At 46.0% G+C, this 19,487-nt stretch overlaps 1 protein-coding gene across 3 annotated transcripts in view; it reads left to right on the top strand.

Annotated features, from left to right (window-relative positions):
* Positions 1 to 1,278: 1,278 nt before the first annotated feature.
* The window catches only part of Spg21 (SPG21 abhydrolase domain containing, maspardin), a 29,005-nt gene continuing 10,796 nt past the window's right edge, over positions 1,279 to 19,487 (top strand). For 2 of the 3 annotated variants that reach the window (NM_001413543.2, NM_001006987.3), the window contains 5 exon segments: positions 1,279 to 1,472; positions 5,430 to 5,516; positions 8,325 to 8,486; positions 14,803 to 14,883; positions 17,403 to 17,548. In NM_001413543.2, the coding sequence (NP_001400472.1) occupies positions 5,454 to 5,516; positions 8,325 to 8,486; positions 14,803 to 14,883; positions 17,403 to 17,548 (452 nt within the window). In that variant the 5' untranslated portion in view covers positions 1,279 to 1,472; positions 5,430 to 5,453. 3 annotated transcript variants of the gene reach the window in all.

Consider the following 19,487-nt stretch of genomic DNA (forward strand, 5'->3'; position numbering starts at 1 on the left):
CTAAGGCTCCTGATCCATAGATCAGTGGTTTTGATTTTTGAGTCGCTGTTGTTTTTGTTTGTGTTCTCTAGGACTGGAGAGATGGTTTGGTGGTTAACAAACTTACTGCTCTTCCAGAGGACCAAAGTTGAGTTCACAGGATGCAAGCCAGCTCATTACATTTGCAGTTTCAACTCCAGGGGATCCAAAACTGACCTCAGCAGGCACCAATGCACACACACAGACACAGACACACACACAGACACACACACACACACACACACATACGGGTGGGGGATGATTAAAATCTAGGGGATGATTAAAATTCAGGTCAGAGATTAAGAGTACATACTGCTTTTGCATCCATGTTGGGCAGCTCACAAATGCTTGTAACACCAGCTCTAGGGGATCCACTTCCCTTGTCTGCCCTCCTTATACTCATGTGCACCACATACACTCCCACAAACACATACAATTAAAAGTAATACTGATAAAAATATATTTTTAAAGTTCTCCCTAAAACATTAGCATCTTGCTCTAGGAGGCTTACAATTTTTCAAACAAGATTTACAGGCCACTTAATATTATTATATGTTATTTCAGAGCAAAACTGTTAACAATTACTGAAAGGTGTTGTGGCATCTGCCACCTCTCTCCTAAGAATAGTGATTAGACTATGCCTGATGAAAGAGGGCAAGCCAGTGCTGAGCATGTCCCCTCAACATCAGCACAAAGTCACAAAAGGAGACAGGGTTTCAGAAGGAGGTCAGAGGAGGGTGACTGTACAAAAAAACATTTTGCTGAGAAAGCATTTGCAGTTGGGGAGCTGAGGGGAAACGGGGAATGGGAGGCAGAGATTAACAGAGGGTAATGATCAAAATGCTTTATATAGGTATCAAAATATCCTAATTAAGCCATTGTAATGAACTAATATATACTAATTTTAAAAAAAGACTATGTCAAGGCCCATTCACCAAAGCTGTGGCCCAAAGGTGTCTCCCACCTCCCAAAAGCATAAAGACGCCTAAAAACTAAAGGCAGAAGCAGATCCCCATGGTCTACAGCCCCGACTTTCACTACCATGGCTTCCTCCTCGGTGCTTCTATCAGAAGTGACCTAGGACTGACCCTTATTCACAGCCTCCGCAGCCCTCTAGTACACTGCAAGAAGTCTCCGAACCACCGGGCCTCCCCAGCCATCCCCGTCGCCATAGTAACCGTCAGAGCCCCGCCCCTTCCTCGCCATCTGGTCCCGCCTCCTCGGAACCCGGAAGCGGGAGGCGCGCCTGGGGAGCTGCCCGTTCTAGACTTGGGAGGCGGCGGCCTCTGGCTGCTCGGCCGCGCGCCCCCTCTGCCCGCTGCTCCCAAGGGGCCTCTGCTCTGCAGCCGCCCGTCCCACCCACGCCCCCCCCCCCGACTACATCCGCTGCGCCCAAATAGGGGCGAAGAGCCGTCTAGGCTGGAAAGAAAGGGACGCGGGAGCGGCCACGGCAGGTGAGGGGCAGGCCCTGGAAAGCAGGACTGTGGGTGTGTGGTCTGTGTAGGGTTGTAGGTGGGCGTGTATGGAGCATGCGTGACTTATGAGCAGAGTTCACGAGTGGGCCGGTCCGTGTGACCATGCACGTGATCCATATCTCTGTGTGTGCGTGTGCGCCTGTGTGTCCAGCCTTCTGTTCATTGCAGATGTTTGGTGTGCTTGAACTAGTGGAACCAGGGCGGCCCCTATAGCGATTGGAGCACAAAATCCTTAGTCAGACATCCTCATTTTCTTGAGCCACCTATCCTGCGGCTGCGGGGCAGAAACTCAGGAACATTTTGGTTTCAGTCAACTTTTTTTTTTCTTTTTTTCGGAGCTGGGGACTGAACCCAAGGCCTTGCGCTTTCTAGGCAAGCGCTCTACCACTGAGCTAAATCCCCAACCCCTTGGTTTCAGTCAACTTTTAAGGGGCTGCGAGTAGAGTTGTTTTGGAGATCCTACCTCAGACTAGGTGTGAGGCCTGTTAGTGAGTCATGAAGAATGTAGCTGGGAGAGCGAATGACCCTTTTTTCTTCTTTTCCCAGGGAGTTAGAAATTAGGTGCTGATGACGTTGCTTTGTCTCCATCTGCAGTGGTCCAGCTTCTCTTTTTTGCAAGGATTCTGCAAATCGGGAAGTCGTCTAATAGTGATGTATGAATTTTCAAAAAGCTTTTACACCAGGACCTTGAAACGAGGTGTCAGAGAGAAAGTTGCCATGCAGGCAGCTTCTCCTCTCCTGACATTTAGAGAGAAGTGGATAGGTTCCTGGAGAAATCTTCGAAAGATAGCTATTTAATACATACAGGTGTGGTGAAGCGTGAAGATCTGTAGTAAAGGGCCTGCTGCAGGGCCTTAGCTGTAGGTCAGTGGTAAAAGCTCATGGTGAGCATTCTCCAACACAGAATCATAGCTGGGTCACCTAGAGACTCTCAAGTTCTAATACTTTTTTATTGGTTGTATTAACAATCACAGATTGTCCCTATACAAGCCAACTATACATTGAGAGGACCAGCAATATGTGACTGACCATGTGTTAAACATTTGTAAAGATAATTTCCTCAACTATAAACTGCAGGTTCTGTTGAAACTCTGAAGGACAAGTACATGCTCACAACTAGCAAATTTATTGTCCAGCAACACAAGGTCCAGAAAGAACTGAGTGTCCTTAGCCTAGGTGGAGGGTTTTCCTTGATTAAAGGGTGTTGCAGGCTCTTTCCTCACTAGCCTGAACAGGTGCTTTTGTTTTTGTAAAGAACAGAGTCACGAGAAATCAAATCTGCCCTGAACTCCCTGCCTATGTTTCTTTTTTGATCCTGACCAGTTTGATCTCAATCTCAGCTAACTTTCTGGGCCACAGACTTTTTAGAATGTTTCTCTTGTGACTTGGGAAAGCATCCGGCTTAAGTGGATGAAAGAGAGCTAGAACAAACTTTCCTTTTCATACCCTTCACAGCTGCTTTAGCTTTGCGGCGGGGGAATGTTTTTCTTCATAGCCATCAGCTGGTCCTACGCAACATTTGGTAACTGTCTCGCCTTTCCTCAGCACTAAACTAGCACAAGTGTTAGACCCACCTGTCCTTGCAAAAGTGTCCTCACAGCTGTGCAGAATCTCTTATCTATGGAGCTTAGTTACAATGTGTTCAGTACTGAGGTGCTTGTGAATTATACTGAAGACTTGGTAAGGACTACCCTTCTGCTGCTGTGGGAAAGAAGTGGGTAACTCCTTTGTTTGCCTGCCTGTGTGTTTGTACTGTAGTTTGGTTTTGAGTGGCAGCTGATTCCAAAACTATGAATGATTTTTAAGTTGTTTGATCCTAGAGGTAAACTTTAACAAATTGATTGATGTTTTAGTTTTGTGTGTTTGAAACAGGGTCTTACTATTGCTGTATAGCTCTGGCTGACCTGGGACTCACTATGTAGACCAGGATGGCCTTGAACTCACAGAGAGCTAGCTGTCAGCCTCTGAAGGCCCAGCTCCGAAAAAAAGAACCAAAAAAAAAAAAAAAAAAAAAAAAAAAGATATGTATCCCCACACCCGGCTGTTTAGCCTGTATTTGATATTCCCTCTTGCAGACATTCTAGAAAATGTTTCCAGTTGGAACTGTACAGATGCTGTGGTGGTATTTCAAGTCTGTCCTAATATAAAATATTCTAGGATTAACTGTATGTTCTGGCAGTGGCTTTCATTCTAAAGTAATAACTTAAGGGAGACAGGAGAGTTAAAGTAACTAAAATGTATTACATAAATGTATGAAGCTATCATATAAAGCAATTTTAAATAGTGAAAGATGTGTTAAGAGAAATAGTTTAGATGGCTTAGATATTTTTAAACATGTTAATATTTTAGATAAAATAGATAAAGGATTGTGTTCTTTGTTTTAGTGTTCACAATCACATCTGTGCACACTGGTTTCAGCATAAGATTGGTGGTGATTTTCTTGATGTTTTAAAACAATTTACAATTTTAACAACGCTCTCTTAAAGCATCTCCTTTGCTTTGAGCTAAGAGACCGGTATCCTATCAGTACTGTAGTTAGAGTTTAATGTTAGACTGCCTCCGTGTGCTTGAAGTTCAGTTTAGTGATGCTTAAAGGCAGCAGCCCAGTGTTGGGTCCCTGAAGGAGGACCAATGAATGAGGAAGTGTCTCATTGGGTTTAGAAGCCTCTGACCCTTGCCAGCCCTGAGCTTTTTCTAAAGTGGAAATTAAAAGTCAGCCTAGAATTAAGTTCTGGACTCTCAAACTCAACCCTGCTAGGGGGTCTAGTCCTGCCCTGGAAGTAGGAGGACACCATGCAAGGCAAGTATGTGAGCCCTTCCTAGTGGGCGGGTGGAAGTGCCTCTCGACAAAAAGAACCTGCACCAGGGACCTTCATTTCAGGTTCCTGTAATGGGTGTGTGAGCACAGGAGGAAAGCCAGTTCACGGCCCAGAGGAAACTTGATTCTCGGAGGGCCTGGTCCAGTCTCTTCGGGAGTTAGTCATCCTGTAGTCAGCAGACCAGGTGGGCTGACTGCCAAACCATTCTAGGCTTTAGTGAAACAAAGATGAAACCCACAGAAAGGAAACAAGCTCAGAGGTGGCTGACTTAACCTAAGGTCACAAAAGTGCTGAACACCGTTAATCCCTGCAGTTGGCAGAGGCAAGTGGATCTCCGAGTTTGAGGCCAGTGTGGTTCACTGAATGAGTCCTAGGACAGCCCAGGGCCGCACAGAGAAACCACATCTCAAAAAAACAAAAACCACCAAACTACAAAACACACCCCCCCAAACTAAAAGACATACTTTTTTTCTCTAGAGACAAACATTTTTGTCATAAGTTACAGCATATTTACATTTATATCATAGGTGTTTCAGAGACGTCTGTGTAACTTTCCAGCACTGAGGATTGAACCCAGGGCTTTGAGCATGTCAGGCAAATGCTCTGCCATACCTAGCTACCTCTCAGCTTTTGTACCTGTTAATCACATCAGTGGAAACGGCATGTTTGCTCCTCCCTCTCCCCCGACACACACACACCCTTTTTGGGTATTAGCTACATGTGAATTAAAGTTAGATTTTGGCATGTTGTGAATCATCTGGAAACAAGCTTACTAACCCCTTTGTCATATATGTCCTATAAGCATATGGGAAGTTTATTAAAATGGATTGATTCTTCAGGTGCTGTCAAAAGAGTTCAGAGTCTCCTAAGTAGGATGGGGTGAAAAAGAGTATTCTGTATCCAATGTGTTTCTTTAATTCTGCAAGACCTGAGTCCTCTTGTGGAGCTACTAAAGGGATCCGTCCTGTTGTCCTCTCTAGTTTAAGTCTGTATGGATGAGGCAAACAACCCTGTTTCTTTGGTGAAAGTATTGTTGGTACAGCTAGACCAGCCTCTGCATTGAGGTCAGATGTAATGAGAATTCCTTCTGTGAGACCGCCATCTGCTTTTATTTCAGGGTTAACCTCTGTTTCTGCTCATCATGGGAGAGATTAAAGTCTCTCCAGATTATAATTGGTTTAGAAGTACCGTTCCCCTCAAAAAGGTAAGTACGATTTTACTGCAGTTCACAGTCACAAAAGCTGATACTTGGATGTGGTTTAGAAGCTAAGCTTCTAAACCAGGTATTGTATGAGAGTGAAGGTTATTGCCAAATACTGTGAATAGATGTTACAGAGTGTAAAGGTTACCCGTTCCCTGTCACATGCAGCCAGCTTTGGTGTATGAAGATTTTCTTATTTGTAATTCCTCTTATATACTCAACCTTGGATAATGTAGTAAAATGTAGACAGTATAGTCATCTCCGTTTCCGTTCCTGAAATTTAAGCTTCATAGAACTCTCTGCAGTGACACTTTCTTAACTACTTTCTTAAAACCATGACCAAGGCAACTTATCAAAGTTTATTTGGGGCTTACAGTTTTAGAGGGTTAGTTAGACTCTGTGACGAGTGTGGCAGAGCATTGTAGGCAAGCACGGTGCTGGAGCAGTGGCTGAGATCCTCCTGATCAGCAGGCACGAGGTAAAGAAAGAAGTACTGGGAATCTTTTAAAATCTCAAAGCCCATCCCCAGTCACACATCACCTCCCCTAAGACACACCTTCTAATCCTCCCCAAACAGTTCCACCAACTGAGGCTCAAGTATTCAAATACATGAGCCTCTGAGGACCACTCTCACCCAAACACCGTAGATGCATACTTACTCAACCCTAGTCATCCTCCGGAGCCCATCTGCTTAGGGTGTATGTAAACCCTCAGCTGTTCAGTTGAAACTGCTGTTGACTGTGAGCCCCGTGTTAATCCTACACAAAGAGCATTCCTATCATAGAGGGAGTCTTTGCTGGTGCCCTGCAGCAGTGTTGGATTCTGTGATGTCAGGATCATCAGTGCTGTCTGTTATAGTCATTTTAGCAAAGCAGATAGCTGAGAGAGTATGGCGCAAGTGTGAGTTTATATAGAAATCTGAGCTAGTTTGCCCAGGCAGAGACTTCCTGCTAACAGCCCTGGCACCGTTGAGAAACTCCCCAGGTATCTTAATGCTCCCGATAGTTTGACAAGGTGTGTCCTATGGACAAGAAACCTGAGGTCTGTGGAGTTAACTAGCATATTAGCGATTATATTGCCTACTAGACTTTGGCTTAAGAGTCAAAGTATTCTGGTTTCAAAGTCAGACTAACTGGGCTGCTTATAAAGGGCACACCTTTTACTTTTTGCTTCCCAGGAAACTTGTCAGCATTGAAGTAGGGTCCCTCTCCCTCAGCCTTTCAGGTAACTCCCATGAACTCTTGATAGATTCACTTCCTCAGTAGGATCCTTCACTCAGCCCCAAGACCCGCAAGCTGACCTAAATAGTCTTATAAGTCACTTCATTGATAGGTTACCCCCCCCCCCACTTGTCTTTCATGATACATTTGCTTGAAATTTTACAGTGCTTTGGTTTTAAGTTCCAGGACAGTCAGGGCTGCACAGAGAAGCCCTGTTCTTGAATAAAACAAAAACAAAAGTTGTCAAGCAGATACTGTGTTCTGACGAAGTTCTGATGAGTCTGGCTGGCATTCAGAGGACCCAGAGGAAGTTGAATACCTTTGGTTATTTACGGTGTGTGTTCAGAATGCCTCTGTCAGTTCACATGCTGTTTCAGAGTATATGTGTATAAGCTACTGTTTCAGAACCTGGTGTTTGTGTTGTTTTCCTCCCAAGTCGGTTAAAATTGAGACTTGTGCTTTCTCACATGGTTTTACAAGACTTGGGATTTGTTGTGTAGGCTGAAAAGGTCATTGGATTTGATTGGTTGCTTTTTTTTTTTTTTAATTTTAAACAATCCACAATCACAGGGAAAAGATAACATAGGAATCAAAACAAAGAACACAACACAAAGGTCCAAACATGAAATGTGTGTTTTCATCCATCAGGAAGGCCCAACAGAGATTATTTAAATCCCCTGGACCTTGCTTTGCTCCATTTGTCAGCTCTTGGTGACAGCAATGACCCTGGTTAGTCAATTGCTACCCACAGAGGGACATTGTGGAGTCCACAGTCCTGCTAGCTGAGAGCACTCGGGGAGAAGAAAGATAACTATTGATTTGAACTGGCAGGCGTTGGTGCAGGGAAGTAAAATAACAACTAGGCTGCATCGGATTTGTGTGAAGCGCTTGCCTCCTTTGATGTTCTTTCTTCCCCGTCAAGCTAAGAACACTAAATGACAAAGGCTTCTGACAGCCTCCTCCACGTCCCCTTCCTAAAAACAATTTACTTTCTCCCACGTCCCATCCTCAAGTGAATTGTTTGAAGCATTTCCTGAGCCGGTGACGAACACATATACTTACCTGGTCCTTCATCTGTCAGTGAAATCCCCTCCCTCTCAGATTTGCTTCACATTGGATTCTGAAGCATCCGGGGTCTGCCTAGCTCTCCATAGCCAGACTCCCAGTTCCTTCTTTCGTGCCCTGTTCAGTCTCTGACCCTGCTGGGCCAGCACTCAAGAATGACTGCAAACTACTCTTATGTACATGCACGCATGCACGCACATACACACATACTCTCCCTCCTGCATGGAAAATATAAAACACCATGCAGAGTTTACTGTTTACTGCTAAACAGAACAGATTTCCCATTATTCTATATGGACAGTCAAGATGAAAACAGAACAATTAAAAACAGTTAAATGGTTGAAAGTCTGTTCTTTGGAAGTTTATGAAGTGCACTAAGGGAAGGGAAACCAGAGCGGCCTATTGTGGGTACTCATCCTGTAACAAACAGGACAGGTCTATTACAATTGACAATGGCTGTTGCAAACCAGCACCTTCAAACCCACACACAAGATGTTCCTTTCTCCCCTTTTAATCTTTCCTCCAGATAATTGTGGATGATGATGACAGTAAGATCTGGTCACTCTATGATGCTGGCCCCAGAAGCATCAGGTGTCCTCTCATCTTTCTTCCTCCCGTCAGTGGAACTGCAGATGTGTTTTTCCAGCAGATTTTGGCTTTGACTGGATGGGGTTACCGGGTTATAGCTGTAAGTATGGCTTCTTCAGCACTGAATCTCAGATTCCTGAGGCTTTGTCTTTCTGTTTCTGACTAACTATAGTAATGGGAACTTGTTATTTGAAGTAAGATTGTGTTTTCCCGTTTCATTTCTCAGTCAGGGTGCCTTTAGTTTTCTTGTGGTGCCTCAAACCCATGGCTGTTTGAGAGCTCTACACCAGTAAGTGTATGCTTAGTATAAATGGCTCCATCCCACTAAGCCATGTAGCCTGCCCTGGGTTTCTTTTAAAGTATCCTCAAGGTGTCATCAAAAAAGGCTTTGATTTCTGAGTATTTCTTAACAGGCTTAAGACTTGATCTAGTGTCCCACTGTCCTTCCGAATTTCTTTAAGCTGAAGTGTTTATGGGAAGATTCTGTGGCTTGTGATAAAGGTTTGTAGTGCAATCAATTTAAGCTCATCCCTGACCAGCTTACAAATAAATGAGGCTCAAACAATGGTCATTTTATTTGGCTGTGACAATTACTGGGGGCTACCTTCTAACCTACTTTTGTAACTGCTGGCCTAGCTACCTCCAAGTGGTGGTACTTGCTGTTCCCAAGTGTCTGCTGTTTCTCTTTGCATGTGCCCCTGGCACCTCTCCTCACGGCTCCTCCTTCTCATGCTCTCTACCTGCAACCAGCTAACTCTAAACCTTGCTCTAATTCCTCTAGTAATTGGCTGTAGCCGTTTTTATTTAATCTATAGTTTTAAATTAAGGAACTAGGTTTGCACAACAAAAGCTTGTAAATGTGAGCTGCAGTGGCTTCTGGGACTGCAGTGTAATGTCCCATGCTCCCTGTGGGCTGCTGTTGTAATTCATGTCAGTCACTGTCTCCTGTGTTGGGAGGGGAATTAGCGACTCTGAATATTGCAGGGACAGAACATGTGACAGAAGCAATGTGAGGAGGGAAGAGTTCATTGGCTCACAGTTCAAGGGCACAGATCACCGTGGCAGAGATGTCACGGCTGCAGGGGCTTGAGGCAGATGGAGGCGGAGAGAGAATGCGGGTGCTCAGTTCACTTTCTCCTTTTTATGTTCACTCTCTGACCTCTGACCCCAGTCCATGGAATGGTGCTGCACACAGTCAGGTAAGGTCTTCCCACCTCAGCCTAATGTAGATAACCCCTCATGGCCATTCAAAGAGGCCAGCCTCCAGGGTGAGCCTCAAGTCTTCAGAGTTGACAAGCAGTGTTAACATCAGAGAAGGAAACTGGGTTCCACATCAGAGGTCCCAGCAGACAACTCCTCTTCTCCTGACAGCCCTTTTCTTAGGAGAACAGTTGGCATCACCACTGCCTCCAGGCCTTCTCTCTGTCTTCATCTGACAGAGAAAGAATCTCTTCGGCTAATCCTCCTGTGTCCTGGGTATTCAGTCATCCTTCACACACAGCACTCCAGGAGAGTGAGCACCCCGGGCCTCCGCAGCCTTGGGCAGAACCTGAGCTGCCTTTCAGAATCGGCCCTCTGGAAAGCAAATACTGCTGGGCTTCTTGCCTCAGGCTGACAGGCCTCAGAGGCCTTATCTCTGTCTGATCTTCTGTGCTGGAACTCACTCTGTATACCAGGCCGACCTCAAACTCAGATCTACTTTCTGCCTCTGCCTCTGCCTCTGCCTCTGCCTCTGCCTCTGCCTCTGCCTCTGCCTCTGCCTCTGCCTCTGCCTCTGCCTCTGCCTCTGCCTCTGCCTCTGCCTCTGCCTCTGCCTCTGCCTCTGCCTCTGCCTCTGCCTCTGCCTCTGCCTCTGCCTCTGCCTCTGCCTCTGCCTCTGCCTCTGCCTCTGCCTCTGCCTCTGCCTCTGCCTCTGCCTCTGCCTCTGCCTCTGCCTCTGCCTCTGCCTCTGCCTCTGCCTCTGCCTCTGCCTCTGCCTCTGCCTCTGCCTCTGCCTCTGCCTCTGCCTCTGCCTCTGCCTCTGCCTCTGCCTCTGCCTCTGCCTCTGCCTCTGCCTCTGCCTCTGCCTCTGCCTCTGCCTCTGCCTCTGCCTCTGCCTCTGCCTCTGCCTCTGCCTCTGCCTCTGCCTCTGCCTCTGCCTCTGCCTCTGCCTCTGCCTCTGCCTCTGCCTCTGCCTCTGCCTCTGCCTCTGCCTCTGCCTCTGCCTCTGCCTCTGCCTCTGCCTCTGCCTCTGCCTCTGCCTCTGCCTCTGCCTCTGCCTCTGCCTCTGCCTCTGCCTCTGCCTCTGCCTCTGCCTCTGCCTCTGCCTCTGCCTCTGCCTCTGCCTCTGCCTCTGCCTCTGCCTCTGCCTCTGCCTCTGCCTCTGCCTCTGCCTCTGCCTCTGCCTCTGCCTCTGCCTCTGCCTCTGCCTCTGCCTCTGCCTCTGCCTCTGCCTCTGCCTCTGCCTCTGCCTCTGCCTCTGCCTCTGCCTCTGCCTCTGCCTCTGCCTCTGCCTCTGCCTCTGCCTCTGCCTCTGCCTCTGCCTCTGCCTCTGCCTCTGCCTCTGCCTCTGCCTCTGCCTCTGCCTCTGCCTCTGCCTCTGCCTCTGCCTCTGCCTCTGCCTCTGCCTCTGCCTCTGCCTCTGCCTCTGCCTCTGCCTCTGCCTCTGCCTCTGCCTCTGCCTCTGCCTCTGCCTCTGCCTCTGCCTCTGCCTCTGCCTCTGCCTCTGCCTCTGCCTCTGCCTCTGCCTCTGCCTCTGCCTCTGCCTCTGCCTCTGCCTCTGCCTCTGCCTCTGCCTCTGCCTCTGCCTCTGCCTCTGCCTCTGCCTCTGCCTCTGCCTCTGCCTCTGCCTCTGCCTCTGCCTCTGCCTCTGCCTCTGCCTCTGCCTCTGCCTCTGCCTCTGCCTCTGCCTCTGCCTCTGCCTCTGCCTCTGCCTCTGCCTCTGCCTCTGCCTCTGCCTCTGCCTCTGCCTCTGCCTCTGCCTCTGCCTCTGCCTCTGCCTCTGCCTCTGCCTCTGCCTCTGCCTCTGCCTCTGCCTCTGCCTCTGCCTCTGCCTCTGCCTCTGCCTCTGCCTCTGCCTCTGCCTCTGCCTCTGCCTCTGCCTCTGCCTCTGCCTCTGCCTCTGCCTCTGCCTCTGCCTCTGCCTCTGCCTCTGCCTCTGCCTCTGCCTCTGCCTCTGCCTCTGCCTCTGCCTCTGCCTCTGCCTCTGCCTCTGCCTCTGCCTCTGCCTCTGCCTCTGCCTCTGCCTCTGCCTCTGCCTCTGCCTCTGCCTCTGCCTCTGCCTCTGCCTCTGCCTCTGCCTCTGCCTCTGCCTCTGCCTCTGCCTCTGCCTCTGCCTCTGCCTCTGCCTCTGCCTCTGCCTCTGCCTCTGCCTCTGCCTCTGCCTCTGCCTCTGCCTCCTCTGCCTCTGCCTCCTGAGAGGCGTGTGCCACCAAACCCAGCTTTTTTTTTGTTTTTTGTTTTTTTTTTTTGAGACAAGTTCTCTGTAGCTCTGGTTATTCTGGATCTTGGGTACCAGGCTGACCTCAAAGTCACAGATCCACCTGCTTCTGCATCCTCAGTGATGGAATCCAAGGAATATGTCACCATATCCTGCAGGGTTCTTTTTTACATTTGTTGTTTGTTTGGTTGGTATGTTTGTTGTATAGACGTCAGAGGACAACTTGCATGCGGATCCTAGGAATCAAACTCCAGTCTTCAGGCTTGGTGGTCCTCTACTGAGCCATTTCTGCAGCCCTCTGATCCCATTTCTTTAGCCATCAGGTGAATGCAGAAAAAGTCAGTAGTGTATTCAAAACTGTCACTCTTTGGTAGGTTAGCAGGCTGGCAAGCTAGCTCAGTGGACAACGCCCTCTCTGTACAAGGCTTCTCCACCTGCTGCGCCATTTGCCAGCCTCTCTACCCTGTATTTTAAGATAGTCTTTTACCAAAGCTGGAGCTCACCATTCAGAGAGACTAGCCAGCGAATTTTGGGGATCTGGTTACTACCCCCTCCCCCCAAAAAAGCCCAACACTGGAGTTACGGACATACACCACCTACCAGTTTTGACCTGGGTGCTGAGAATCCAAACTTGGGTCTTCATGGGTGTGCCCACATACTTCACTTACAGAGCCACATCCATAGCCCACTTTTGATTTTAAACAAATTTCTCCTTAACAGCCACAAAGTGATGTTTGAGGTATTCATATATTATAGATTTCTGTCCATTCACCATACTTTACTGCATGTTTCCCCATGCAAACCCATGTTAATAAATTCTGTCTCCTGAGATGTGATGTTAGTGTAAATTTGATGCTAACATACTATTTATTTTTTTAATATTTATTTTATTATTTTGAAAGAGAGAGCGAGAGAGAGCGAGCACAAGGGAGAGAGCATGAGCAGGAGCAACACAGCTTGTCAGAGGAGTTCCTGTAACTGGACTCACAAGTGACAAGCTCATTTCTAGGGACTGAGATTTTTCTCCAAAGAATTTCTCCATGTGTGTCTCTCTGTGTGTCTTGTGTGTCTGTATGTCTCTGTATATGTGGTCTTTGGGTGTATATGTCTCCTGTGTCTTTGTGTCCATGTGTCAATTGTGAGCTGCCCAGTGTGGATATTGGAAATCAAACTTGGGGCCTCTGAAAGAACAGCAAGTGCTCTTAACCGCTAAGCCATCTCTCCAGCCCTGCAGGATGTTAGCTAAAGTCTACTGATTTTATTCAGATTTACTCAGATTTACCTAGATTTAATTGGGAGTGGGGGTGGGGCAGTGTTGCATCGTGTACAGCGTTGTCGCCAGTATGTGGTATTGATTTTGGTTTGTTCTGTTTGGTCTTAGGGATTAAACTCAGAGCCTGTGTACTCTGAGCACATGGTCTACCACTGGGTCATGCCTTGAGCTTAGTGTGAAGACTTTCAAATTAAAGCCTTATTAAATACATTCCCTTTTCTTTTATGGTAACACCTACATCATGTTCCAGAAGCCTTATCATGAATAGAATTTTATAATAAAATACATCAAATCAACAGCAGTATCTATCCCAGTGATTTTTTTCTTCAATGGCAATATAAATCTGAGGGCTTTAAACAACAAAATGAGACTGCCAGGTAGATATATAGAGATATATAGGTATTTTTTAATGAGGAGGCTGAAGATGGCTTGCTTGAACACACAGGCACCGAGTCCCATCTGTAGCAACACACACACACACACACACACACACACACACACACAGAGAGAGAGAGAGAGAGAGAGAGAGAGAGAGAGAGACATATAGACACAAAAGACACACATACACAGAGACCACACACACACAGAGACATACAGCTACACAAGACACACAAACACGTGAGACATACATACACAGAGAAACATATAGTCACACAAAACACACTCAGAGACACACACATAGAGAAATTCTTAGGAGAAAAGTCTCGGTCCCTAGAAAATGAGCTTGTCACTTATACTTGCCAGTGACATTAGCAGACGGCTTCTTAGCTGTCATACTTTATTTGTATTGTAAGTGAAAGTACAGAAAGACGAAGATTGCAAAGGGCCATTTTATTGAGCAATTCCTTAAATGCTACTAAAAGGGAATGGAGAGTGTCTTCATGAGAAAGCATTTTATTTCTGGCTCTCCTGGCTCTCTGAACCTCATGGTCTGAGTTCAGAATGAAACTGGGCTTGTTTACCTGATGATCTCTGCAGTAGGTGCCCTTGGCCCTCAGACTATTTGGAACGGAGATCGATGCGGATTGAAATTGTTGTATGGAGCCGCATCAATGGGTCAGAGGTTAGGAGCACTGGCTGCTCTCCAGAGGACCCAGGTTTAATTCTCAGAAACAACATGGCAGCTCATAATCATCCAAAACTGCAACCCCAGGGGGTCTGACACCTCTTCTGCTCTCCATTGGCACCCGCACGCATATGGCTTTCAAACACAGACACATAAGGAGTTTGTTTTGTTTTGTGACAAGAGTTTCTTTGTATAGACCTGGCTGTCCTGGGACTTCCTCTCTGGACCAGGCTGGCCTCAGAATTGGAGATCCTCTGCCTCTGCCCCTCAAGTGCTGGGATTAAAGGTGTGCACTACCACCCAGCGAGATTAATTTTTTTTTTAAAGATTTATTTTATTTATTATATATAAGTACACTGTAGCTGTCTTCAGATACACCAGAAGAGGGCATCGGATCTCTTTACAGATGGTTGTGAGCCACCATGTGGTTGCTGGAAATTGAACTCATGACCTCTGGAAGAGCAGTCGGGTGCTCTTAACCGCTGAGCCATCTCTCCAGCCCCGAGATTAATCTTTAAAAAAATAAAATTTAAAATGTTATTTTCACAAACTCAAGTAAGAAACAAAGCTTGGGCAGTGGGAAGTGTTATGTGATCCTGAACCATTCAAATAGGCCGTGCATTTTAAATGTTTAACATAAAGTAAAATTTTTATTTCAGTTGCAGTATCCAGTTTATTGGGACCATCTTGAATTCTGTGATGGATTCAGAAAACTTTTAGACCACTTACAGTTGGATAAAGTGAGTAGTAAACCAATGACTTAGAGTGTGATTGGAGTGTGACTGCTGTAAAAGGTTAAGGTTGTCTTATTTTTTAATAAATAGCTTTACTGTGATAGAATTCACAAAGCACACAATGTACCGTTTTAAAGTAGGCACATGTGGGGCTGGGGATTTAGCTCAGTGGTAGAGCGCTTACCTAGGAAGCGCAAGGCCCTGGGTTCGGCCCCCAGCTCCGAAAAAAAAAAAAAAACAAAATAAATAAATAAATAAATAAATAAATAAATAAATAAATAAATAAATAAAGTAGGCACATGTGTTAGATTTCCAGATAAAGTTGTAGCTGTCAACACTGTCAACTTCAGAGCATTTTTTTCCCCACCATCCCAAAAAGGAAATTTATTGGGTCAATAAGACGGTAAAGGCACTGTAAAGGAACTGGCCACCAAGCCATCCCAGGGACCCCGGACAGATGAAGAGAGCCCCTGGCTGTGGGTGGCTGTGCTGTCAGTTGAACATTAACGCCAGTCGTGGAAGGCTTCTGTGACCACCAAGGCCAACGAACAGTCTCAGGAAGATGAGGAGCAGTTAGCTCAACACAGCCCGGTAGCCACTGTAGTCTCACACGGCAGTTTATTTAAGCACAGCACAATTAAAAGTTTCCTGGGGATAATCAGCTCATCCTGTGTGCCCAATATTGTGTAAGGCAGACTACATCGAAACTCTTCATAAACTACCTGTGACATCATCTATAAAGATGGGTTCTGTAGATTGACTACGTGTAATATCTTAAGGGTCTGGTATGGTCATACAGGTAGCACGGAAGTCACTAGGCTACTAACTACCCTCCAGCCTCCTGGGCGGAAACAGGTTATATATCTCTGCCTTTGAAGAGACAGCCCTGTGTGCCTAACATTCCTGGTTTCCCTAGTGCTTATCTGTGAGCACAAGGACCTCGGGGCCTCCTACATCCTGTGACCCCCACGAGCGGGCCATGACATCTGCGCTTGCATCTACACATAACACATACTTTTTCCCATGATGCAGTAATTCCCCATTTTCCCCTTAGCCCTGCAACCAAATCTGTCATGTTTCTATGACCTTATCTGCTTTGAACATTTCACCCCAGTATAATGATATATGATGTGGCCCTTCTTTCCATTGCAGTGTGGGTCAGCACAGGTTGAGTATCCCTGTCTCAAATGCTAGATATACATCTCAAATCTTGGGCTCGTTGCATACATTTTACCAGCTGAATGTCCCCGATCTGAAAATCCAAAGTGCTATTAAATCTGAGACTTTATCAAAATTATGTCTTCAAAAAGGTTTTGGTTTCCAGAGTATTAGATCAGAGTGAATGTGTATATGTGTGTGTGTGTGTGTGTGTGTGTGTGTGTGTGTGTGTGTGTGTAGCCCAGGCTGGTCTCAAGCTCACTATGTAGTCAACTATGATCTTGAACTCTGGATCTTCTACCTCCCAAATGCTGGGAGAGTTAGAGGCATGAGCCATCACTCCCTGCAAACCATGTAGCTATATCCTAGAAACCTGACTCGGGTGACAGGGAGTGAAGGAAGGTCAGACCTGAGTAGGGAAAAGCTGGGCTCTGGTGGGCTTTGCACTCTGATGCAGATGCACCTGCAGTTTATCAGTGAATTTATTGTACACCTTGAGCAAGGAGGCAGGTTTTAAATTATTTACTATAATGCAACTGAATGAGGAGGTGAGAGGTAGAGGGGAGCAGTCATCCCAGAGGAGGAAGCTGTGCTTGATAGTGTGCACACACTGATGGATAAAACGCTGAAGGTCAGTTTCTTGTCAACACTTATATTTGGTCCAGAGGGAGGATTTGCCATCCCCATGGGTCCTTGGCGTGGCAGTGCTATAGCAGTGGTACCCATTCGTTCACCTCCACTCCCCACAACCATACCCAGATTTGTTTCCGGAGGGGTTTGTTCTCTTTACTTACTTGTGTGTGTATATGCACAGATGCATGTACTTCAGAGGTCAGCAGAGGATGTTAAGTGTTTCTGTCATTCCCCTGAGGCAGGGTCAGGGACTCCAGGTATGTTCAGAACACCAGCTCTCACATATCTGTTGGGATACAAATCCTGATCCTCATGCCTGAAGCAAGCACTCTGAACTGCTGAGTCATGGTTTTAACTCTCTAGTAGATTGTTTTCTTTGCTTTTTTTTTTTTTCCCAGAGCTGAGGACCAAACCCAGGGCCTTGCGCTTGCTAGGCCAGCGCTCTACCACTGAGCTAAATTCCCAACCCCTAGATTGTTTTCTTTTTTTTTGGTCCTTTTTTTCGGAGCTGGGGACCGAACCCAGGGCCTTGCACTTCCTAGGCAAGCGCTCTACCACTGAGCTAAATCCCCAACCCCCCTAGATTGTTTTCTTGATGGGGTAAATATATTTATTTAAATAAAATATTTGTTAAATTTATAACTGCTGTAGACATTTGATGACATATTCTGTGATTAACAGCAAATGAAGCAACTCAGTATTTTAGGATCTGCCTTATGTTTATTTGTAATTAGGTCCATCTGTTTGGGGCATCTTTGGGAGGCTTTTTGGCTCAGAAATTTGCTGAATACACTCACAAGTCTCCCAGAGTGCACTCTCTGATCCTGTGCAATGCCTTCAGTGACACGTCTATCTTCAACCAAACATGGACTGCAAACAGGTAAGGATGTACATCTTTAAATGTAGGCTTTGAGGGGATTTTGATGCAGTGGGAATAGGAGGTTGACTAGAAGAAAATGCTGTGAATGCCACATTCAAGTCTTTACTCAGTTGGGTTGGCATGTAGTCATGATACAGTAACAGATGTTGCTACAGTAACAGATGTTGTTGCTACAGTAACATGTTGTCCTGTCCTGCTTATCTTGTAAGATCATCTCTCTAAATTGACACAGTTTCCTGTGGGTTTCCCCAATATTCTGTTATGCTCTGCTATAAATCATACAGTTTGCTTTCCTTCCTTTCTGGGTTATTGCCCTGAGGGGTGATCACCAGTGGAAAGACAAGAACACTTAGTTCATAATGGTGTGATCATGACACTCGATGTCCTGTTCTTCAGAAAGATTTACGTAGTAGAATTGCTTTAGTAGCAACCAGTAAGTACCAGGCTCCTCTCAACCATCCTTTCATTGATTTTAACATTTTATTTTGAATCTTTGTGTGACTATGAGCCATGTCAGGACACCTCAGGTGTGAGTCCTGATGTTTGAGGTTGTAGCCCCACTGCCAGGTCCGGTAGGGGTGGAAACAGAAAGATTGCTAGCCAGACAGCCTAACCTAAAAACAGTAAGAAACCCTGTTTCAAGAGAATAAGGCAAAGAGTGATACAGGACGACAGCTGTGTCCTCTGGCATCTCTCTCTCTCTCTCTCTCTCTCTCTCTCTCTCACACACACACACACACACACACACACACACACACACACACACACACGCAGAGAGAGAGAGAGAGTCCTGTTCTTTAGATCTTTCTTTATCAATATGTGAAGGTTTATATCGAGATAAATCAATTTGAGGAGCCAGAGATCTAGTTAGAACTGAGTTGTGACCAACCCTAGCAGCCTTCACCTTGCTTTATAGACCAGCTTTCTAACTAGTAGGTTATCCTTCTGGTAGCCATGACAGTAGATTATGATCACCTAGGGATGCTTTGAGCACCCACTAGTAACTGCAAGATATTAACAACCTGCTTTTCCTTGGCTAAAACTAACTTCCTAGATGGCATTTTGTGTCTTCTGAGCCATTGCTCTGTCTCTGGGTTTCTTGTAATCTTTTTTTTTTTTTGACTTATTCACTTTACATCCTGCTCATTGCCTTTCCACATGCCCAGCAAGTCTGATCAGAGAGGCCCAGAGAGCTGAATGAATGGTCTATAGACAGTTCTGCTTGGGAGCCTGGTGTCAGAGACATCATTTGGGAGCAAGAGTAGTACAATTCAGTGCAGAGGTAACTCATAGCTCGCACTGGGACTAGCCAGTAGAATAGCTGGGTAATTTCCTCTTCCTCTTTAAGAAGGAGAGGATATAGGAGGGAACATACGCAGAGTTTGTCCTAAGGCTTTGGTGCCTGCCAGGCAAGTATTCAGACAGTGAACTCCAGCCTCAGCCCTCGGGACTTCATTCTTTCTAGACTTAAATGTCACTTAAAAGCCTCATGGTAGAAGCAAGCTGTGGTGACATGAGCCTGTCGTCCCAGCTCTAAGAACAGTGGAGGAGAAATTGTCAGACGTTTGAGGCTAGTTAAGATAACAGACAAGACGAGACTGTCTCAAACCACAAAAACAAAAACCTCATACAGAGGTTTTACCTTAAACCCATTATTTGGGTTCCAAATTCTGCAAAGGGAGAAAACAAAAACAGTCACTTATCCCATATCTAGTTAGATGCCGCCTGAACTTGTTTAAATACCAACAAATGCATCCTTGCCTGTAGGATTGTGGGTCATGACCTTTTTGACAAACCTATTATCTCCAAAAATTTTTGGGTTATAATTCATAACAGTAGCAGAATTACAGCTGTGAAGTAGCAATGGAATGAATTTCATAATTTTTATTTCATTTACAACATGAACTGTACTAAAGGTTGGCGCATTAGGAAGGTTGAG

Source organism: Rattus norvegicus, chromosome 8 (genome assembly GCF_021556685.1).
Source record: "Rattus norvegicus strain SHRSP/BbbUtx chromosome 8, alternate assembly SHRSP_T2T, whole genome shotgun sequence".
In the NCBI taxonomy this organism is placed as follows: domain Eukaryota; kingdom Metazoa; phylum Chordata; class Mammalia; order Rodentia; family Muridae; genus Rattus; species Rattus norvegicus.